The 24,074-nt window shown below is 42.9% G+C and overlaps 1 protein-coding gene across 1 annotated transcript in view; it reads right to left on the bottom strand.

Moving 5' to 3' along the window:
- The window catches only part of LOC135509769 (growth arrest-specific protein 2), a 73,556-nt gene that overhangs the window by 23,984 nt on the left and 25,498 nt on the right, over positions 1–24,074 (bottom strand). Inside the window, exons 2-3 of the mRNA XM_064930669.1 lie at positions 19,095–19,258; positions 7,494–7,633 (exon numbers count right to left, since the gene is read on the bottom strand). Of these exons, the coding sequence (XP_064786741.1) occupies positions 7,494–7,633; positions 19,095–19,239 (285 nt within the window). The 5' untranslated portion in view covers positions 19,240–19,258. The remainder of the gene's footprint in view (positions 1–7,493; positions 7,634–19,094; positions 19,259–24,074) is intronic.

Below are 24,074 nucleotides of genomic sequence, written 5' to 3'. Positions count from 1 at the left end.
TGGATGGAGATGGGAACCTGTTAAGTATGGATGGAGATGGGAACCTGTTAAGTATGGATGGAGATGGGAACCTGTTAAGTATGGGTGGAGATGGGAACCTGTTCTATATCAACAGCTCTTATATCGACAGCTCTATATCGACACCTCTATATCAACAGCTTTTATATCCCACTAGTTTTATTACCTGGTTCCATATCCAGAGAGGACTTTGAAGCTATAGCTCCAAACTATTCCAAGCGGTTTGGAGTGGTTTGGAGCGGTTTGGAGCAGGTTGGAGCGGTTTGGAGCAGGTTGGAGCGGTTTGAAGCGGTTTGGAGCAGGTTGGAGCGGTTTGGAGCAGGTTGGAGCGGTTTGGAGCAGGTTGGAGCGGTTTGGAGCAGGTTGGAGCGGTTTGGAGCGGTTTGGAGCAGGTTGAAGCGGTTTGGAGCGGTTTGGAGCAGGTTGGAGCAGGTTGAAGCGGTTTGGAGCAGGTTGAAGCGGTTTGGAGCAGGTTGGAGCGGTTTGGAGCAGGTTGGAGCGGTTTGGAGCAGGTTGGAGCGGTTTGGAGCTTTGGCTTTGAAGTCTTCTCTGTATTTTAGTAGAGATAACTAGGCCTTTTAAAACCAAAAACTGTTCTGAGTCTGAGCAGAGATGACTTTTAAAAGTAATAATTTAAAAATAATTGCAGGAGACATTGTGTAACGTCAGATTGTTTAAATGAAATAAAATAAAAAGCCTGTGAAATAATGAATTGAAGTCTTGGAGAGAAATTGGCCCCAGGTATCCTGTGTAACTCAGGTATAAGTAATAAGCCTGAACTGACTGACGGGCTGACTGGCTAGCTGGCTGACTGGCTATCTATCTGGCTGACTGGCTAGCTATCTGGCTGACTGGCTGGCTGTCTGGCTGACTGGCTGGCTATCTAGCTGACTATCTGGCTGACTGGCTGGCTATCTAGCTGACTATCTGGCTGACTGGCTAGCTGGCTGACTATCTGGCTGACTGGCTATCTGGCTGGCTATCTGGCTGACTTGGCTGGCTATCTGGCTGACTGACTGGCTGGCTGGCTGGCTGGCTGACTGGCTAGCTGGCTGGCTGGCTATCTGGCTGACTGGCTAGGCTGACTGGCTGACTGACTGGCTGGCTAGCTATCTGGCTGACTTGGCTGGCTATCTGGCTGACTGGCTAGCTGGCTGGCTGACTGGCTGGCTGACTGGCTAGCTGGCTGGCTGGCTAGGCTGACTGGCTGACTATCTGGCTGACTGACTGACTGGCTAGCTGGCTGGCTGACTGGCTGGCTGGCTATCTGGCTGACTGGCTGGCTGGCTATCTGGCTGACTGGCTATCTGGCTGACTGACTGACTACCTTTTAAGTCCAGTCTCTATCCAAACATGATCTATTGACCTAAGAGATACAAATATTTTCCCCCCCTATTTTCTTTTAGGGGGAGTGAACAGAATTTCTAGGTCAGACAAGCCCAAATAAACCCAAACCATTTTCTCCAGAGTTCCTGTCTCTGTCTCTCCCTCCCCCTCTCCCTCAGTCTCTCCCTCCCTCCCACCCTCCCTTTCTCTCTCTTTCCTAGATCAATAGACTGCTCTATATTCACAAGGGGCCTCCCTATGGCAATTGACCTCAAGTATTTCCACACATCTGTGCTGCTAGCTGATCTACTCACACCAGCATCAGGAGACCCACCACCAGCCCTGTAACAGACTCTCACCAGCATCAGGAGACCCACCACCACCAGCCCTGTAACAGACTACCACCAGCATCAGGAGACCCACCACCAGCCCTGTAACAGACTCTCACCAGCATCAGGAGACCCACCACCACCAGCCCTGTAACAGACTACCACCAGCATCAGGAGACCCACCACCAGCCCTGTAACAGACTCTCACCAGCATCAGGAGACCCACCACCACCAGCCCTGTAACAGACTACCACCAGCATCAGGAGACCCACCACCAGCCCTGTAATAGACTACCACCAGCATCAGGAGACCAACCAGCAGCCCTGTAACAGACTCTCACCAGCATCAGGAGACCCACCACCAGCCCTACCAGCATCAGGACCCACCACCACCCTGTAACAGACCACCAGCATCAGGAGACCAACCAGCAGCTCTGTAATAGACTACCACCAGCATCAGGAGACCAACCAGCAGCTCTGTAATAGACTACCACCAGCATCAGGAGACCAACCAGCAGCTCTGTAATAGACTACCACCAGCATCAGGAGACCCACCACCAGCAGCTCTATAATAGACTACCACCAGCATCAGGAGACCAACCAGCAGCTCTGTAATAGACTACCACCAGCATCAGGAGACCCACCACCAGCAGCTCTATAATAGACTACCACCAGCATCAGGAGACCAACCAGCAGCTCTATAATAGACAACCACCAGCATCAGGAGACCCACCACCACCAGCCCTGCAATGGCTCAGCCCTCTGTTCAAATACTATTTGAAATCATTCAGATACTTTGATCGTTTAGTCTGCCTGGAGTGAGATGGGCGGGGTTTGCACTTTTGCAACCTGTATTCTATTTCTAGATTCTATTGGTTCCAACCTGTATTCTATTTCTAGATTCTATTGGTTCCAACCTGTATTCTATTTCTAGATTCTATTGGTTCCAACCTGTATTCTATTTCTAGATTCTATTGGTTCCAACCTGTATTCTATTTCTAGATTCTATTGGTTCCATCCTGTATTCTATTTCTAGATTCTATTGGCTCCATCCTTTATTCTATTTCTAGATTCTATTAGTTCCATTACACCAGGCAAGCTCTTCAAGCCCACCTAAATGACTCCAAATTATTTAAAATACTATTTGAACACTAGTGAAAATGTACAATGTAAACTTCATGCTTGGTGTATTTCACATCAACGATTTTAACAAAATTAACCCGTTTCTGTCATTAGTTTTGTATGAAACAGCATGGTCAGAGTTTTACAAGCTATACACTACCTTCCTATGCAGTTTAACAAGCTATACACTACCTTCCTATACAGTTTAACAAGCTATACACTACCTTCCTATGCAGTTTAACAAGCTATACACTACCTTCCTATACAGTTTAACAAGCTATACACTACCTTCCTATGCAGTTTAACAAGCTATACACTACCTTCCTATACAGTTTAACAAGCTATACACTACCTTCCTATACAGTTTAACAAGCTATACACTACCTTCCTATACAGTTTAACAAGCTATACACTACCTTCCTATGCAGTTTAACAAGCTATACACTACCTTCCTATACAGTTTAACAAGCTATACACTACCTTCCTATGCAGTTTAACAAGCTATACACTACCTTCCTATACAGTTTAACAAGCTATACACTACCTTCCTATACAGTTTAACAAGCTATACACTACCTTCCTATACAGTTTTACAAGCTATACACTACCTTCCTATACAGTTTAACAAGCTATACACTACCTTCCTATACAGTTTAACAAGCTATACACTACCTTCCTATACAGTTTAACAAGCTATACACTACCTTCCTATACAGTTTAACAAGCTATACACTACCTTCCTATACAGTTTAACAAGCTATACACTACCTTCCTATACAGTTTAACAAGCTATACACTACCTTCCTATACAGTTTAACAAGCTATACACTACCTTCCTATACAGTTTAACAAGCTATATATACACCATGATATGACTTCCAAAGACCTTGCAGAAATAGTTATTCTTTAAAAGAGACATTTTGCCGAAGACTCATTAATCACAAAACTGGCCTATCGGGTCATGAAATATCAGTTCCTGCAGGACTACTAGTCTCTTAAATTGGGGCCCCATAATGATTGACAGCTGGCATAACAATATTGCAGTTCATTATAACACAGCCATGATATGACATACCAAAGACCTTGCAGAAATAGACTTACTTAAATACCTTTAAAAGAGACATTTTGCCGAAGACTCATTAATTCAGCAAAAGAACTGGGCTTTCAGGGTCATGAAATATCAGTTCAGCTGGCATAAGAACAAGGTTCAGCTGGCACTGCTTCAGTTCAGCTATAAGTGATTAACAAATTGATTGCAGTTCAGCTGGCATAAGAACTGATTGCAGTTCAGCTGGCATAACAACTGATTGCAGTTCAGCTGGTATAACAACTGATTGCAGTTCAGCTGGTATAAGAACTGATTGGAGTTCAGCTGGAATAACAACTGATTGCAGTTCAGCTGGAATAAGAACTGATTGCAGTTCAGCTGGAATAAGAACTGATTGGCTTTCAGCTGGCATAAGAACTGATTGCAGTTCAGCTGGTATAACAACTGATTGCAGTTCAGCTGGCATAAGAACTGATTGGAGTTCAGCTGGTATAAGAACTGATTGCAGTTCAGCTGGCATAAGAACTGATTGCAGTTCAGCTGGCATAAGAACTGATTGGCTTTCAGCTGGTATAAGAACTGATTGCAGTTCAGCTGGTATAACAACTGATTGCAGTTCAGCTGGAATAAGAACTGATTGGAGTTCAGCTGGCATAAGAACTGATTGCAGTTCAGCTGGTATAAGAACTGATTGGAGTTCAGCTGGCATAAGAACTGATTGCAGTTCAGCTGGCATAAGAACTGATTGCAGTTCAGCTGGTATAAGAACTGATTGCAGCTTAACAGCTTGGTTCATAAGAACTGATTGCAGTTCAGCTGGCATAAGAACTGATTGCAGTTCAGCTGGCATAAGAACTGATTGCAGTTCAGCTGGCATAACAACTGATTGCAGTTCAGCTGGTATAAGAACTGATTGGAGTTCAGCTGGCATAAGAACTGATTGGAGTTCAGCTGGTATAAGAACTGATTGGAGTTCAGCTGGCATAAGAACTGATTGGAGTTCAGCTGGCATAAGAACTGATTGCAGTTCAGCTGATATAACAACTGATTGCAGTTCAGCTGGTATAAGAACTGATTGGAGTTCAGCTGGCATAAGAACTGATTGCAGTTCATCTGATATAACAACTGATTGCAGTTCAGCTGGTATAAGAACTGATTGCAGTTCAGCTGGCATAACAACTGATTGCAGTTCAGCTGGCATAACAACTGATTGCAGTTCAGCTGGTATAAGAACTGATTGCAGTTCAGCTGGCATAAGAACTGATTGCAGTTCAGCTGGCATAAGAACTGATTGCAGTTCAGCTGGTATAACAACTGATTGCAGTTCAGCTGGCATAAGAACTGATTGCAGTTCAGCTGGCATAAGAACTGATTGCAGTTCAGCTGGTATAAGAACTGATTGGAGTTCAGCTGGTATAAGAACTGATTGCAGTTCAGCTGGTATAAGAACTGATTGGAGTTCAGCTGGTATAAGAACTGATTGGAGTTCAGCTGGCATAAGAACTGATTGCAGTTCAGCTGATATAACAACTGATTGCAGTTCAGCTGGTATAAGAACTGATTGGAGTTCAGCTGGCATAAGAACTGATTGCAGTTCAGCTGGCATAACAACTGATTGCAGTTCAGCTGGCATAACAACTGATTGCAGTTCAGCTGGTATAAGAACTGATTGGAGTTCAGCTGGTATAAGAACTGATTGGAGTTCAGCTGGTATAAGAACTGATTGGAGTTCAGCTGGTATAAGAACTGATTGGAGTTCAGCTGGTATAAGAACTGATTGGAGTTCAGCTGGTATAAGAACTGATTGGAGTTCAGCTGGTATAAGAACTGATTGCAGTTCAGCTGTCAATGAAGTGGATTGGATACCGATACTGTTTTACATGTTTAACAAAAAAATAATTTAAAGAAAAATGGTAAAATAATCTCTCTAACCACAGACTAATATTATGTCTAGGTTTCAGATTGGCTAAATATGAACACTGTCCTGTGTAATCATAGATTGGCTAAACATGAACACTGTCCTGTGTAATCACAGATTGGCTAAACATGAACACTGTCCTGTGTAATCATAGATTGGCTAAACATGAACACTGTCCTGTGTAATCATAGATTGGCTAAACATGAACACTGTCCTGTGTAATCATAGATTGGCTAAACATGAACACTGTCCTGTGTAATCATAGATTGGCTAAACAAGAACACTGTCCTGTGTAATCATAGATTGGCTAAACATGAACACTGTCCTGTGTAATCATAGATTGGCTAAACATGAACACTGTCCTGTGTAATCATAGATTGGCTAAACATGAACACTGTCCTGTGTAATCATAGATTGGCTAAACATGAACACTGTCCTGTGTAATCACAGATTGGCTAAACATGAACACTGTCCTGTGTAATCATAGATTGGCTAAACATGAACACCACCCTGGGATATTCTAGAAGCTTCACATCCAAAGCAATATTCTGATTTTTAATCTGAAGATCTCTGAGGTTTTTCCACAATGAAATTACATGAGCTTGGTTGCAATCTTAATATTCTGATTCAAAGTATTTTATTTTAAGGATTGTATTCCAAGGTGGCGCTTAGTTCATGAGTTATTGCAGTAGTATAGCAGCATTCAATTCAAGGACAACAAAAACAACAAATTCCCAAATATACCAGAAGTTATTTAAGATTAGCACAGCATGGGACAATCTAGCCTCAACTAAATTAGTCTTGTTTTCACCACTATGATTCTTAACCTGGTCCCAGATCTGTTAGTGCTGTCTGGCCACTTTCATGGTCATTGGCATATCAAACAAACAAACCAACCAACCAACCACAGGAGTTGGCTAGAAGGCACAAACAGATCAGGACTCGTAATCAAAAAGCATCTCAGAGTATTGCTGATCCAGGGTCAGGTTCTCCCCTGTCCATATAATGTTATTCATTATGATTCAAAAGGCAAAACTGATAATCCTATGTCAGCACTTTTACTTTGAAACCCTTTTTGACACACAGGCAATCAGACTAGAGATCCCTGCCTTGGTTTTTTCTGCTCCGGTGTAGGTTCCCCCAAAGCTTTGCCATTTTCCGGGACCAGGCAAAGACCAAATCAAATCAAATCACATTTTATTGGTCACATACACATGCTTAGCAGATGTTAATGCGAGTGTAGCGAAATGCTTGTGCTTCTTGTTCCGACAATGCAGTAATAACCAACAAGTAATTAACTAACAATTCCAAAACTACTGTCTTATACACACAAGTGTAAGGGGATAAAGAATATGTACATAAAGATATATGAATGAGTGATGGTACAGAGCAGCATAGGCAAGATACAGTAGATGGTATCGAGTACAGTATATACATATGAGATGAGTATGTAAACAAAGTGGCATAGTTAAAGTGGCTAGTGATACATGTATTACATAAGGATGCAGTAGATGGTATAGAGTACAGTATATACGTATACATATGAGATGAATAATGTAGGGTATGTAAACATTATATTAGGTAGCATTGTTTAAAGTGGCTAGTGATAGATTTTACATAATTTCCCATCAATTCCCATTATTAAAGTGGCTGGAGTTGAGTCAGTGTGTTGGCAGTTGATTTATGATTCGGGTCAGCGTGATAGTGTGAAAAGGGCATAGGTTTCTCAGTACCTTTCCATTGCCAAGAGGCAGTTCTCCATGGTTCTGAGTCTGGTTCTGCTTGAACTTCTCCTGTAGCGTCTCAGCCAGCTGGCACAGCAGGAAGCCATTGTCCAAACGTTCCATGAAGCTCTCTGCTGTGATCTCCAGACCTGGGGTGGAGAGGGATGTAGAGGGAAGGAGACCCATTAAATATACGTTAATACTCTGAGATGCTTTTTCATTATGAGCCCATTATATATATATTGAACGGTACTACTGTTCAAAAGTTTGGGTTTACTTAGAAATGTCCTTGTTTTTGAAAGAAAAGCACATTTTATGACATTGATCAGAAATACAATGTAGACATTGTTAATGTTGTAAATGACTATTGTAGCTGGAAACGGGTGATTTAAAAAAAAATGGAATATCTACATAGGTGTACAGAGGCCCATTCTCAGCAACCATCACTCCTGTGTTCCAATGGCATGTTGTGTTAGCTAATCCAAGTTTATCATTTTAAAAGGCTAATTTATCATTAGAAAACCCTTTTGCAATTATGTTAGCACCGCTGAAAACTGTTGTTCTGCTTAAAGAAGCAATAAAACTGTGCTTCTTTAGACGAGTTGAGTATCTGGAGCATCAGCATTTGTGGGTTCGGTTACAGGCTCAAAATGGCCAGAAACAAAGAATTTTCCTCTGAAACCCGTCAGTCTATTTTTGTTCTGAGAAATGAAGGCTATTCCATGTGAGAAATTGCCAAGAAACTGAAGATCTGTGTACTACTCCCTTCACAGAACAGCGCAAACTGGCTCTAACCATAGAAAGAGGAGTGAGAGGCCCCGGTGCACAACTGAGCAAGAGGACATGTACATTAGAGTGTCTAGTTAAATAGTACCCTCAAAACACCAGTCTCAAAGTCAACAGTGAAGAGGCGACTCCGGGATGCTGGCCTTCTAGGCAGAGTTGTAAAGAGAGCGCCATATTCTCAGTCTGTCCAATAAAAAGAAAAGATTAACATGGGCAAATAACACAGACACTGGACAGAGGAACTCTGCCTGGAAGGCCAGCATCCCGGATTCACCTCTTCACTGTTGACGTCGAGACTGGATCTTTAAACCGGAGATAATTAAGAGTCCAAGTATGTTGTGTTGGTAAAGGTTCTGCCTATCAGATAATGGTGAAGAAATATAAGATGACAGTAGCCCACAGTTCCTAAAGCATGTGTGACTGAAAACACTGTACGTCATAAGAGAGAGCAACAAAGACACAGTCTGACTGATAGTAAGGCCATATGAACAGCCCATAGACCTAGCATGCTCCCTAACATGACAGTCAGACTAATACAGGCCAGGGGCCATCTGATTCTGCACAGCATTGATGCACTCTCCAGAGATCTCACACACACACACACACACACACACACACACACACACACACACACACACACACACACACACAGATCAACATGTGGTATTTCTAGTTGACTGGCATCCAGACGACCATTCCTTCTTAGTTAGATCATTCTGACTGCAATAGGAGGTGGCGGGGGGGCGTCTAACTGTGGAAAAGAAACCAGGGGGATTTCTGTCTTCATCTATTTTTCTTTTGGTAGAGAGAGGAGGGGGCTGGAGGAGAAGGAGGGGTGTTAGGTTTTGGTAGATGGGAGGAGAGGGCTGGAGGAGAAGAAGGGGTGTTAGGGTTTGGTAGAGAGAGGAGGGGGCTGGAGAAGGAGGAGGGGGGTTAGGGTTTGGTAGAGAGAGGAGGGGGCTGGAGAAGAAGGAGGGGGGTTAGGGTTTGGTAGAGAGAAGAGGGGGCTGGAAGAGAAGGAGGGGGGTTAGGGTTTGGTAGAGAGAGGAGGGGGCTGGAGGAGAAGGAGGGGTGTTAGGGTTTGGTAGAGAGAAGAGAGGGCTGGAGAAGGAGGAGGGGTGTTAGGGTTTGGTAGATGGGAGGAGGGGGCTGGAGGAGAAGGAGGGGAGGTGGGTTCAGAAGTTTTAATGAGTTCCAAATGTTGTAATTGATCCCAGAGGATGGAGGGAGAGACAGGGAGATGGAGAGAGAGAGAAAGAGAGAACTTGGGAAATACCCTATATTCCTGCCTTATTCTTATTCAACACTTTCTATTAACTAGCCTTTATAAACCATACATCATTAGAAAATAAATACTGTTAACAAATTAATTATACATGTTGTAAAAGATTAGTACATTATTAGCAACTATATTAGTTAGTTTAAACATTCATATAAATATATTTACTAATAATGTAGAAATGATTTGTTAATATTTAGTTAATTATTTAATAAGCCTAGCTTATTATAAATTTTCCCCTCCCTCATCAACTGCTGCTTTCAAAGCAAATCTGAGATTTACATTTTTAATTTAACCTTTATTTAACTAGGCAAGTCAGATAAGGAGAACAGTGGGTTATCTGCCTTGTTCAGGGACAGATCTTTACCTTGACAGCTCTGGGATTCGATCCAGCAACCTTTCGGTTACTGGCCCAACGCTCTAACCACTAGGCTACCTGCTGGTTACTGGCCCAACACTCTAACCACTAGGCTACCTGCCGTGCCAAAGTGCATATAGTATATGTCTTGTTTATTGTGGCCTTTTCAAACATAACTACAGTATTAAGAACAACAACAAAAAACAATTTTAAGTGAGAAGTAGGCATTGGTCTGAAGCCGATAAAGAATGCCTACCACCCATGCTATACCAAGGTTTTACAGCACCACAATGCATACCACCCACGCTATACCAAGGTTTTACAGCACCACAATGCCTACCACCCATGCTATACCAAGGTTTTACAGCACCACAATGCCTACCACCCACGCTATACCAAGGTTTTACAGCACCACAATGCCTACCACCCATGCTATACCAAGGTTTTACAGCACCACAATGCCTACCACCCATGCTCTACCAAGGTTTTACAGCACCACAATGCCTACCACCCATGCTATACCAAGGTTTTACAGCACCACAATGCCTACCACCCATGCTATACCAAGGTTTTACAGCACCACAATGCATGCTACCACCCATGCCTACCACCCATGCTATACCAAGGTTTTACAGCACCACAATGCCTACCACCCATGCTATACCAAGGTTTTACAGCACCACAATGCCTACCACCCATGCTATACCAAGGTTTTACAGCACCACAATGCCTACCACCCATGCTATACCAAGGTTTTACAGCACCACAATGCCTACCACCCATGCTATACCAAGGTTTTACAGCACCACAATGCCTACCACCCATGCTATACCAAGGTTTTACAGCACCACAATGCCTACCACCCATGCTCTACCAAGGTTTTACAGCACCACAATGCCTACCACCCATGCTCTACCAAGGTTTTACAGCACCACAATGCCTACCACCCATGCTCTACCAAGGTTTTACAGCACCACAATGCCTACCACCCATGCTCTACCAAGGTTTTACAGCACCACAATGCCTACCACCCATGCTCTACCAAGGTTTTACAGCACCACTATGCCTACCACCCATGCTCTACCAAGGTTTTACAGCACCACAATGCCTACTACCCATGCTCTACCAAGCTTTTCCAGCACACAGCTTTAACTTACTTTGACCTAAGTTGCTCTAATAGAATTTCAATCAAAGTGTAGGATTGCTTAGTATTCAAACCTTATCAAAACCACCAAATTCTCTTAGAGGAAGTGCTCCACCAAAAAAAAAAGTGATTTGTACTGCATCAGACTTGAATTTCAATACAGATAAAAGCTTTAATCAAATCCAGACATATTAATATGGTTTAGATGCTTTAGAACGATACTTCTGGTTTGGACTGGAAAGTCCAAACAATCTGCCAATTGTTTATTCAATGGTCACTTTATGGACACTGTAGTCTCGTTTTAATCCGTGTAGAAATTGAGCTAGGTAGGCCGCAGAAAATAATCTGAAAACTAAAATTGCTAACGACCCTGTTAAAAATCCGGTACGTTTTTCTCGGTAAAGGCCGCACGGCGTTAGGCAGGGAGTGTGTTGTGTATCTCCAATCAGGTTGATTTGTGAATTTTCAATGAAATTGATTTACATATGATGCTTTAACCAATGTCATACTATTGTGGGGGGAGCAATCTTTTTCATGTAATTGTCAAATCTAGACCAGAGATGAACATTCTGGAAGATCATCATCAGCTGCTGATTATTTGCAAACTGGTAGGGAGCACGAGTCCAGATTAACCGTGTGATGTATCTACTTCCTGTAGTCCCCCCCCCCAGGGGGGGGCTAACCAGACCACATCAGAGGCCAAGGCTAATATCTCAGCTCAGCTGGCTACCCAATGCTAACAGTTAGCGACTGAAAATGCACACACACACAATTCCCAATGCTAACAGATAGGGACTGACACAGATAGGAAGAGTGTGTCAATATAGGGTCAGATAAGATCAAACGGAATATGCTGATTTGAAGCACTTCCTGGAATAGGAAGTGTTGAACAATCAAGAGGCTACTGATAAAGTAGTCTACAATTAAACTTCTTTCTATCGTACATTGTACAGTTGGCTACTAAATATGCAAATAATAGCCATTATTCAATTAGGAGAAGGTTACAATGTGTGTGTGTGGCGTACTGACCGACATGCCGGATGGGATGGTCCATTTTAAGCCCAGTGGGCCTGTCTAATTATTATTATCTGGCTAATAATGAGGGCCTCTCAAGGGGGGGAAAATGGGCTGATGTGTTAGAAATGCCAGGGCCGATTTCTGGTCCCAGTCCTGCCCTTGAACACAATCTCCATTCCAGACTCATTAACGATTGATTGGTAATGACCTTCAGATCAACAGGATAATGCAAGTCCATTGAGAATCCATTCAAATTAAAGGTAATAGTGAATAATGGCTGAAGCTGATTAGGCTACAAAAGTAACTAACACAATAACTAACTACCTAACTGCAAACAACAGACCATCACCTGTGTTTAAGGTTTAACACAACGTGGTGTAACACAGCTAGATTATTGTTTGTTGAACAGGATATGCTTTGGACAGCTTTGCAAATCAGACACAGCAACATCAAATTGCTTCCTGAACTATGATCAGTCACAGGTACAAACAACCCCATGACTGAGACTGGTTTGGCTGTTGTATTTTTACAAACATGTTTACCTTTACTCAATACAACACACATGTTTATTAGATATCATGCCTCAGTAACCCAGCCTGGATCCCAAAGAGACCATGCCTCAGTAACCCAGCCTGGATCCCAAAGAGACCATGCCTCAGTAACCCAGCCTGGATCCCAAAGAGACCATGCCTCAGTAACCCAGCCTGGATCCCAAAGAGACCATGCCTCAGTAACCCAGCCTGGATCCCAAAGAGACCATGTCTCAGTAACCCAGTAACCCAGCCTGGATCCCAAAGAGACCACGCCTCAGTAACCCAGCCTGGATCCCAAAGAGACCATGCCTCAGTAACCCAGCCTGGATCCCAAAGAGACCATGCCTCAGTAACCCAGCCTGGATCCCAAAGAGACCATGTCTCAGTAACCCAGCCTGGATCCCAAAGAGACCATGTCTCAGTAACCCAGCCTGGATCCCAAAGAGACCATGTCTCAGTAACCCAGCCTGGATCCCAAAGAGACCATGTCTCAGTAACCCAGCCTGGATCCCAAATAGACCACGCCTCAGTAACCCAGCCTGGACTTGAAAGAGCAAGCTGAAGCACAGTGGCAAAGGAGAACTCCCTGGTAGAATTAAACCTTTAGAGGATCCAGACTCAGAACAATTCTTCTTATACACTGATAGATGTAAAGAGATCAGCTAGAAAGATGTGTCGGCATCGAGTAATTGTCTCTGGCCTCCTCCCAGTTAGGGGGAGTGATGAGCTCTACAGCAGAGTCTCACAACTCAATTGCTGGTTGAAAACGGTTTTCTGCCCCTCCCAAAAGATAGAATTTGTAGATAATTGGCCCTCTTTCTGGGACTCACCCACAAACAGGACCAAGCCTGGCCTGTTGAGGAGTGACGGACTCCACCCTAGCTGGAGGGGTGCTCTCATCGTATCTATGAACATAGACAGGGCTCTAACTCCCCTAGCTCCACAATGAAATAGGGTGCAGGCCAGGCAGCAGGCTGTTAGCCAGCCTGCCAGCTTAGTGGAGTCTGCCACTAGCACAGTCAGTGTCGTCAGCTCAGCTATCTCCATTGAGACCGTGTCTGTGCCTCGACCTAGGTTGGGCAAAACTAAACATGGCGGTGTTCGCCTTAGCAATCTCACTAGGATAAAGACCTCCTCCATTCCTGCCATTATTGAAAGTGATTGTGATATCTCACATCTCAAAATAGGGCTACTTAATGTTCAATCCCTCACTTCCAAGGCAGTTATAGTCAATGAACTGATCACTGATCATAATCTTGATGTGATTGGCCTGACTGAAACATGGCTTAAGCCCGAAGAATTTACTGTGTTAAATGAGGCCTCACCTCCTGGTTACACTAGTGACCATATTCCCTGCGCATGCCGCAAAGACGGAGGTGTTGCTAACATTTACGATAGCAAATTTCAATTTACAAAAAAACAAAACAACATTTTCATCTTTTGAGCTTCAAGTCATGAAATCTATGCAGACTACTCAATCACTTTTTAGAGCTACTGTTTACAGGCCTCCGGGTCCATATACAGCGTTCCTCACTGAGTTCTCTGAATTCCTATCGGACCTTGTAGTCATAGCTGATAGTATAAAAAAATTTGGTGACTTTAATATTCACATTGAAAAGTCCACAGACCCACTCTAAAAGGCTTTCAGGGCCATCATCGACTCAGTGGGCTTTGTCCACTGCCACAGTCATACCCTAGACATAGTTTTGTCCCATGGAATAAATGTTGTGGATCTTTAATGTTTTTCCTCATAATCCTGGACTATCGGACCACCATTTTATTATGTTTGCAATCACAACAAATAATCTGCTCTGACCCCAAACAAGGAGCATCAAAAGTCGTGCTATAAATTCACAGACGCCCTTCCAGACTCCCTTCCAGACTCCCTCTGCCTACCCAAGGACGTCAGAGGACAAAAATCAGTTAACCACCTAACTGAGGAACTCAATTTCACCTTGCGCACTACCCTAGATGCAGTTGCACCCCTAAAAACATTTGTCATAAGAAACTAGCTCCCTGGTATACAGAAAATACCCGAGCTCTGAAGAAGCTTCCAGAAAATTGGAACGGAAATGGCGCCACACCAAACTGGAAGTCTTCCGACTAGCTTGGAAAGACAGTACCGTGCAGTATCGAATAGCCCTCACTACTGCTCGATCATCCTATTTTTCTTACTTAATTGAGGAAAATAAGAACAATCCGAAATGTGTTTTTGATACTGGCTGTGAGGATGGTTTTCACTAAATTCATGAACTTCTTTGAGCAAAAGATCATGATCATTAGAAAGCAAATTACAGACTCCTCTTTAAATCTGCGTATCCCTCCAAAGCTCAGTTGTCCTGAGTCTGCACAACTCTGCCAGGACCTAGGATCTAGGGAGACACTCAAGAGTTTTAGTACTACAGTGCCTTGCGAAAGTATTTGGCCCCCTTGAACTTTGCAACCTTTTGCCACATTTCAGGCTTCAAACATAAATATATAAAACTGTATTTTTTTGTGAAGAATCAACAACAAGTGGGACACAATCATGAAGTGGAACGACATTTATTGGATATTTCAAACTTATTTAACAAATCAAAAACTGAAAAATTGGGCGTGCAAAATTATTCAGCCCCTTTACTTTCAGTGCAGCAAACTCTCTCCAGAAGTTCAGTGAGGATCTCTGAATGATCCAATGTTGACCTAAATGACTAATGATGATAAATACAATCCACCTGTGTGTAATCAAGTCTCCGTATAAATGCACCTGCACTGTGATAGTCTCAGAGGTCCGTTAAAAGCGCAGAGAGCATCATGAAGAACAAGGAACACACCAGGCAGGTCCGAGACACTGTTGTGAAGAAGTTGAAAGCCGGATTTGGATACAAAAAGATTTCCCAAGCTTTAAACATCCCAAGGAGCACTGTGCAAGCGATAATATTGAAATGGAAGGAGTATTAGACCACTGCAAATCTACCAAGACCTGGCCGTCCCTCTAAACTTTCAGCTCATACAAGGAGATTACTGATCAGAGATGCAACCAAGAGGCCCATGATCACTCTGGATGAACTGCAGAGATCTACAGCTGAGGTGGGAGAGTCTGTCCATAGGACAACAATCAGTCGTATATTGCGCAAATCTGGCCTTTATGGAAGAGTGGCAAGAAGAAAACCATTTCTTAAAGATATCCATAAAAAGTGTTGTTTAAAGTTTGCCACAAGCCACCTGGGAGACACACCAAACATGTGAAACCAAAATTGAACTTTTTGGCAACAATGCAAAGCGTTATGTTTGGCGTAAAAGCAACACAGCTCATCACCCTGAACACACCATACCCACTGTCAAACATGGTGGTGGCAGCATCATGGTTTGTGCCTGCTTTTCTTCAGCAGGGACAGGGAAGATGGTTAAAATTGATGGGAAGATGGATGGAGCCAAATACAGGACCATTCTGGAAGAAAACCTGATGGAGTCTGCAAAAGACCTGAGACTGGGACGGAGATTTGTCTTCCAACAAGACAATGATCCAAAACATAAAGCAAAATCTACAATGGAATGGTTCAAAAATAAACATATCCAGGTGTTAGAATGGCCAAGTCAAAGTCCAGACCTGAATCCAATCGAGAATCTGTGGAAAGAACTGAACTGCTGTTCACAAATGCTCTCCATCCAACCTCACTGAGCTCGAGCTGTTTTGCAAGGAGGAATGGGAAAAAATTTCAGTCTCTCGATGTGCAAAACTGATAGAGACATAACCCAAGCGAATTACAGCTGTAATCGCAGCAAAAGGTGGCGCTACAAAGTATTAACTTAAGGGGGCTGAATAATTTTGCACGCCCAATTTTTCAGTTTTTGATTTGTTAAAAAAGTTTGAAATATCCAATACATGTCGTTCCACTTCATGATTGTGTCCCACTTGGTGTTGATTCTTCACAAAAAATACAGTTTTATATCTTTATGTTTGAAGCCTGAAATGTGGCAAAAGGTCGCAAAGTTCAAGGGGGCCGAATACTTTCGCAAGGCACTGTATATCTCGACACAATAATGAAAATAATCATGGCTTCTAAACCGTCAAGCTGCATACTGGACCCTAATCCAACTAAACTACTGAAAGATCTGCTTCCTGTGCTTGGCCCTCCTATGTTGAACATAATAAACGGCTCTCTATCCACACTCACTAAAAGTTGCAGTAATAAAGCTTCTCTTGAAAAAGCCAAACCTTGACCCAGAAAATATAAAAAACTAGCGGCCTATATTGAATCTTCCATTCCTCTCAAAATGTTTAGAAAAAGCTGTTGCCCAGCAACTGACTGCCTTCCAGAAGAGAAACAATGTATTCAAAATGCTTCAGTCTGGTTTTAGACCCCATCATAGCACTGAGACTGTACTCAGGAAGGTTTTAAATTACCTTTTAATGGATATCGGTTTGTCTCTGTGAATGGTTTGTCCTCTGACAAATCAACTGTAAATTTCGGTGTTCCTCAAGGTTCCGTTTTAGGACCACTATTGTTTTCACTATATATTTTACCTTTTGGGGATGTCATTCGAAAACATAATGTTAACTTTCACTGGTATGTTGATGACACACAGCTGTACATTTCATTGAAACATGGTGAAGCCCCAAAATTGCCCTGGCTAGAAGCCTGTGTTTCAGACATAAGGAAGTGGATGGCTACAAACTTTCTACTTTTAAACTTGGACAAAACAGAGATATTGTTCTAGGTCCCAAGAAACAAAGAGATATTCTGTTGAATCTGACAATTAATCTTGATGGTTGTGTCATCTCAAATAAAACTGTGAAGGACCTCGGCGTTACTCTGGACCCTGATCTCTCTATTGACAAACATATCAAGACTGTTTCAAGGACAGCTTTTTTCCACCTACGTAACATTGCAAAAATCTGTAACTTTCTGTCCAAAGATGATGCAGAAAAATGTATCCATGCTTTGGTTACTTCTAGGTTAGATTACTGCAATGCTCTACTTTCCGTCTACCCGGAAAAAGCACTAAATAAACTTTCTAGGGAGTTTTTCCTAGCCACCGTGATTCTACACCTGCATGGTTGCTGTTTGGGGTTTTAGGCTGGGTTTCTGTACAGCCATTTGATATATCAGCTGATGTAACAAGGGCTATACAAAAAAAAATATTTGATTTCTTGATGACAGCGAACCACATCAAGGCCATTTCCAGAGCAGTCAATAATATAATAAAAATACATGTCATTTAGCAGACGCTTTTATCCAAAGTGACTTAAAACAGCGAGTGTTGGTATCGATGTCCCCAGTGGGAATCGAAGCCCCAATCCTTACCCAGCATGTTGGTATCGATGTCCCCAGTGGGAATCGAAGGCCCAATCCTTACCCAGCATGTTGGTATGGGTGTCCCCAGTGGGAATCGTCCCCTTACCCAGCATGTTGGTGTGGGTCCCCTGTGGGAATCGAAGCCCCAATCCTTACCCAGCATGTTGGTATCGATGTCCCCAGTGGGAATCGAAGCCCCAATCCTTACCCAGCATGTTGGTATCGATGTCCCCAGTGGGAATCGAAGCCCCAATCCTTACCCAGCATGTTGGTGTGGGTGTCCCCAGTGGGAATCGAAGCCCCAATCCTTAGCCAGCATGTTGGTGTGGATGTCCCCAGTGGGAATCGAAGCCCCAATCTTTACCCAGCATGTTGGTATCGATGTCCCCAGTGGGAATCAAAGCCCCAATCCTTACCCAGCATGTTGGTGTGGATGTCCCCAGTGGGAATCGAAGCCCAATCCTTACCCAGCATGTTGGTATCGATGTCCCCAGTGGGAATCGAAGCCCCAATCCTTACCCAGCATGTTGGTGTGGGTGTCCCCAGTGGGAATCGAAGCCCCAATCTTTACCCAGCATGTTGGTATCGATGTCCCCAGTGGGAATCGAAGCCCCAATCCTTACCCAGCATGTTGGTATCGATGTCCCCAGTGGGAATCGAAGCCCCAATCCTTACCCAGCATGTTGGTATCGATGTCCCCAGTGGGAATCGAAGCCCCAATCCTTACCCAGCATGTTGGTGTGGATGTCCCCAGTGGGAATAAAAGCCCCAATCCTTACCCAGCATGTTGGTATCGATGTCCCCAGTGGGAATCGAAGCCCCAATCCTTACCCAGCATGTTGGTGTGGGTGTCCCCAGTGGGAATCGAAGCCCCAATCCTTACCCAGCATGTTGGTGTGGATGTCCCCTGTGGGAATCGAAGCCCCAATCCTTACCCAGCATGTTGGTTTCGATGTCCCCAGTGGGAATCGAAGCCCCAATCCTTACCCAGCATGTTGGTATCGATGTCCCCAGTGGGAATCGAAGCCCCAATCCTTACCCAGCATGTTGGTGTGGGTGTCCCCAGAGGGAATCGAAGCCCCAAGCCTTACCCAAGCATGTTGTTGAGCCACATGTCTTCCATCATGAGCAGTAGACCCATACATACTGTAGGATCCACATATATTTTAATCTATATATGAATGTATATATTCTATACATCACATATAACTTACCCAGCATGCTGGTTAGCCATAGGGCTAGGTCTTCCTTCATTGGCAAAAGGCTGGCTTCATGGCGGCTGGCCAGCCATTGGCTGTACTGCTGCATATCCGTCAGGCCTGGGCCAATCGGCTGCTTGGGACTCAGAGAGCTGCACATGGTGGGTCACTCCCGTCACCTTGAGAGATGAGAGGGTCGGACAGTCACAACAAAACACTGGCCCTGAGAGGAGAGGGTCAGACAGTCACAACAAACACTGGCCCTGAGAGGAGGAGAGGGTCGGACAGTCACAACAAACACTGGCCCTGAGAGAGGAGAGGGTCGGACAGTCACAACAAACACTGGCCCTGAGAGAGGAGAGGGTCGGACAGTCACAACAAACACTGGCCCTGAGAGAGGAGAGGGTCAGACATCACCTGCTCTCCATTTAAGTCTGTCTTCACTTGAACCACATCCTCTTTCCTTCTATCCGTCCTTCCACTCCACTTCTATCCCTCTCATTCTCCTCTACTGGTCATTTCATCACTCCATTCAAACTCTATCCCTCCCTCTCTCATCATTATTTTTCTTCCAGTTACTGGTTCTTCACCCAGCCTGTCCGACTAAACCCATACTGTCCGACTAAACCCACACTGTCCGACTAAACCCACACTGTCCGACTAAACCCACACTGTCCTACTAAACCCACACTGTCCTACTAAACCCACACCGTCCCAATGACCCTCAGATCTCAAACCATCCTACTAAACCCAGCTCTCATCCCACTCAGACAGCCCCAATTCACTGACCTCTTAAAACCACCATGTAAACGTTTTTTAAAGGTCCTTAATTGTATGTGCTGAGAGGTTCACTGACAGAGTAGGACATTTGATGTGAGTTTTCAGAGTGTGAACTGTGATATCAGATGAGATGTTTGTCACTGATATCAGATGAGATGTGAGTTGTCACATATCAGATGAGATGTGAGTTGTCAGAGAGTGAACATATCAGATGAGATGTGAACTGATATCAGATGATCAGAGAGTTTGAACCGTGATGATGAGATGTGAGTTGTCAGAGAGTGTGAACTGTGATATCAGATGAGATGAGAGAGAGTTTGAACCGTGATATCAGATGAGATGTGAGTTGTCAGAGAGTTTGAACCGTGATATCAGATGATATCAGATGAGATATCAGATGAGTTTGTCAGAGAGTTTGAACCGTGATATCAGATGAGATGTGAGTTTGAACTCATATCAGAGAGTGTGAACTGTGATATCAGATGAGATGTGAGTTGTCATAGAGTGTTCAGATGAACAGTGATATCAGATGAGATGTGAGTTGTCAGAGAGTGTTAACAGATGATATCAGATGAGATGTGAGTTGTCAGAGAGTGTTGAACAGTGATATCAGATGAGATGTGAGTTGTCAGATGAGATGTGAAGAGAGTGTTAACAGTGATATCAGATGAGATGTGAGTTGTCAGAGAGTGTTATCAGATGAGATGTGAGTTGTCAGTGATATCAGATGAGATGTGAGTTGTCAGAGTGTGTTAACCGTGATATCAGATGAGATAGTTGTCAGATGTGAACTGATATCAGATGAGATTGAGTTCAGAGAGTGTTAACAGTGATATCAGATGAGATGTTGTCAGTTTTCAGATGAGATGTGAGTTGTCAACAGTGAACTATCAGATGAGATGTGAGTTTTCATAGAGTGTTAACTGTGATATCAGATGAGATGTGAGTTGTCAGATGAACTGTGATATCAGATGAGATGTGTTGTCAGAGAACAGTGATATCAGATGAGATGTGAGTTTTCAGAGTGTGAACTATATCAGATGAGATGATGTCAGAGTTTAACAGTGATCAGATGAGATGTGAGTTTTCAGAGTGTGAACAGTGATATCAGATGAGATGTGAGTTTTCATAGAGTGTGAACTGTGATATCAGATGAGATGTGAGTTGTCAGAGAGTGTTAACAGTGATATCAGATGAGATGATGAGTTGTTTTCAGAGAGTGTTAACAGTGATATCAGATGAGATGTGAGTTGTCAGAGAGTGTTAACAGTGATATCAGATGAGATGTGAGTTGTCAGAGAGTGTTAACAGTGATATCAGATGAGATGTGAGTTGTCAGAGAGTGTGAACAGTGATATCAGATGAGATGTGAGTTGTCAGATGAGTGTTAACAGTGATATCAGATGAGATGTGAGTTTTCATAGAGTGTTAACAGTGATATCAGATGAGATGTGAGTTGTCAGAGAGTGTTAAACAGTGATATCAGATGAGATGTGAGTTGTCAGAGAGTGTTAACAGTGATATCAGATGAGATGTGAGTTGTCAGAGTGAACTGTGATATCAGATGAGATGTGAGTTGTCAGAGAGATGTTAACAGTGATATCAGATGAGATGTGAGTTGTCAGAGAGTGTTTGATATCAGATGAGATGTGAGTTGTCAGAGAGTGAACTGTGATATCAGATGAGATGTTAACAGTGATATCAGATGAGATGTGAGTTGTCAGAGAGTGTTAACAGTGATATCAGATGAGATGTTGTCAACTGTGATATCAGATGAGATGTGAGTTTTCAGATGATATCAGATGAGATGAGTTGTCAGAGAGTGTGACCTGTGATATCAGATGAGATGTGAGTTGTCAGAGAGTGTTAACAGTGATATCAGATGAGATGTGAGTTGTCAGAGTGTTAACAGTGATATCAGATGAGATGTGAGTTGTCAGAGTGTGAACCGTGATATCAGATGAGATGTGAGTTGTTCATGATATCAGATGAGATTAAGTTGTCAGTGTGATATCAGATGAGATGTGAGTTTTCAGATAGAGTGTTAACAGTGATATCAGATGAGATGTGAGTTGTCAGAGTGTGAACCGTGATATCAGATGAGATGTGAGTTTTCAGAGAGATGTGAACTGTGATATCAGATGAGATGTGAGTTGTCAGAGTGTGAACTGTGATATCAGATGAGATGTGAGTTTGTCAGAGAGTGTTGATATCAGATGAGATGTGAGTTGTCAGTGAAACTGATATCAGATGAGATGTGAGTTGTCAGAGTTCAGATGAGATGTTGTCAGAAGTGTGAACAGTGATATCAGATATCAGATGAGATGATGAGATGAGTTTTCAGAGTGTGAACTGTGATATCAGATGAGATGTGAGTTGTCAGAGTATCAGATGAGACTGTGAACCGTGATATCAGATGAGATGTGAGTTGTCAGAGAGTGTGAACTGTGATATCAGATGAGATGTGAGTTGTCAGAGTGAACCGTGATATCAGATGAGATGTGAGTTGTCAGAGAGTGTTAACATGATATCAGATGAGATGTGAGTTGTCAGAGAGTGTTGAATCAGATGATATCAGATGAGATGATGAGTTGTCAGAGAGTTTGAACTGTGATATCAGATGAGATGTGAGTTGTCAGAGAGTTTGAACAGATGATATCAGATGAGATGATGAGTTGTCAGAGAGTGTTCAACATATCAGATGATATCAGATGATATCAGATGAGATGAGTTGTCAGAGAGTGTTAACAGTGATATCAGATGAGATGTGAGTTGTCAGAGAGTGTTAACAGTGATATCAGATGAGATGTGAGTTGTCAGAGAGTGTTAACAGTGATATCAGATGAGATGTGAGTTGTCAGAGAGTGTTAACAGTGATATCAGATGAGATGTGAGTTGTCAGAGAGTGTTAAGATGAGATGTGAGTTGTCAGTGATATCAGATGAGATGTGAGTTGTCAGAGAGTGTTAATCAGATGAGATAGTTGTCAGAGAGTTAACAGATGAGATGTTGTCAGTTGTCAGATGAGATGTTAACAGTGATATCAGATGAGATGTTGTAGTTGTCAGATGAGATGTTTGTCAACAGTGAACTATATCAGATGAGATGTGAGTTGTCAGTGATATCAGATGAGATGTGAGTTGTCACCAGATGAGATAGTTGTCAGATGAGATATCAGATGAGATTGTCAGAGAGTGAACCGTGATATCAGATGAGATGTGAGTTTTCAGAGAGTGTTAACAGTGATATCAGATGAGATGTGAGTTGAGTCAGAGTGTGAACAGATGTGATATCAGATGAGATGTGAGTTGTCAGTTGTCAGATGAGATGTGTCAGAGAGTGTAAACAGTGATATCAGATGAGATGATGTCAGAGAGTTAACAGTGTCAGAGAGTGTTAACAGTGATATCAGATGAGATGTCAGAGAGTAACAGTGATATCAGATGAGATGTGAGTTGTCAGAGAGTGTTAACAGTGATATCAGATGAGATGTGAGTTGTCAGAGAGTGTGATATCAGATGATATCAGATGAGATGTGAAACAGTTGATCAGATGTGAGTTGTCAGAGAGTAACAGTGATATCAGATGAGATGTGAGTTGTCAGAGAGTGTTAACAGTGATATCAGATGAGATGTGAGTTGTCAGAGAGTGTTAACAGTGATATCAGATGAGATGTTGTCAGAGAGTGTTAACAGTGATATCAGATGAGATGTGAGTTGTCAGAGTGTTAACAGTGATATCAGATGAGATGTGAGTTGTCAGAGAGTGTTAACAGTGATATCAGATGAGATGTGAGTTGTCAGAGTGTTAACAGTGATATCAGATGAGATGTGAGTTGTCAGAGAGTGTTAACAGTGATATCAGATGAGATGTGAGTTGTCAGAGTGTTAACAGTGATATCAGATGAGATGTGAGTTGTCAGAGAGTGAACAGTGATATCAGATGAGATGTGAGTTGTCAGAGTGTTAACAGTGATATCAGATGAGATGTGAGTTGTCAAGAGTGTTAACAGTGATATCAGATGAGATGTGAGTTGTCAGAGAGTTAACAGTGATATCAGATGAGATGTGAGTTGTCAGAGAGTTAACAGTGTATCAGATGAGATGTGAGTTGTCAGAGAGTGTTAACAGTGATATCAGATGAGATGTGAGTTGTCAGAGAGTGTTAACTGTGATATCAGATGAGATGTGAGTTGTCAGAGAGTGTGAGTGTGAA

Source organism: Oncorhynchus masou, chromosome 22, assembly GCF_036934945.1.
Source record: "Oncorhynchus masou masou isolate Uvic2021 chromosome 22, UVic_Omas_1.1, whole genome shotgun sequence".
Taxonomy (NCBI): Eukaryota; Metazoa; Chordata; class Actinopteri; order Salmoniformes; family Salmonidae; genus Oncorhynchus; species Oncorhynchus masou.
This window is presented reverse-complemented; position numbering and strand designations above follow the sequence as displayed.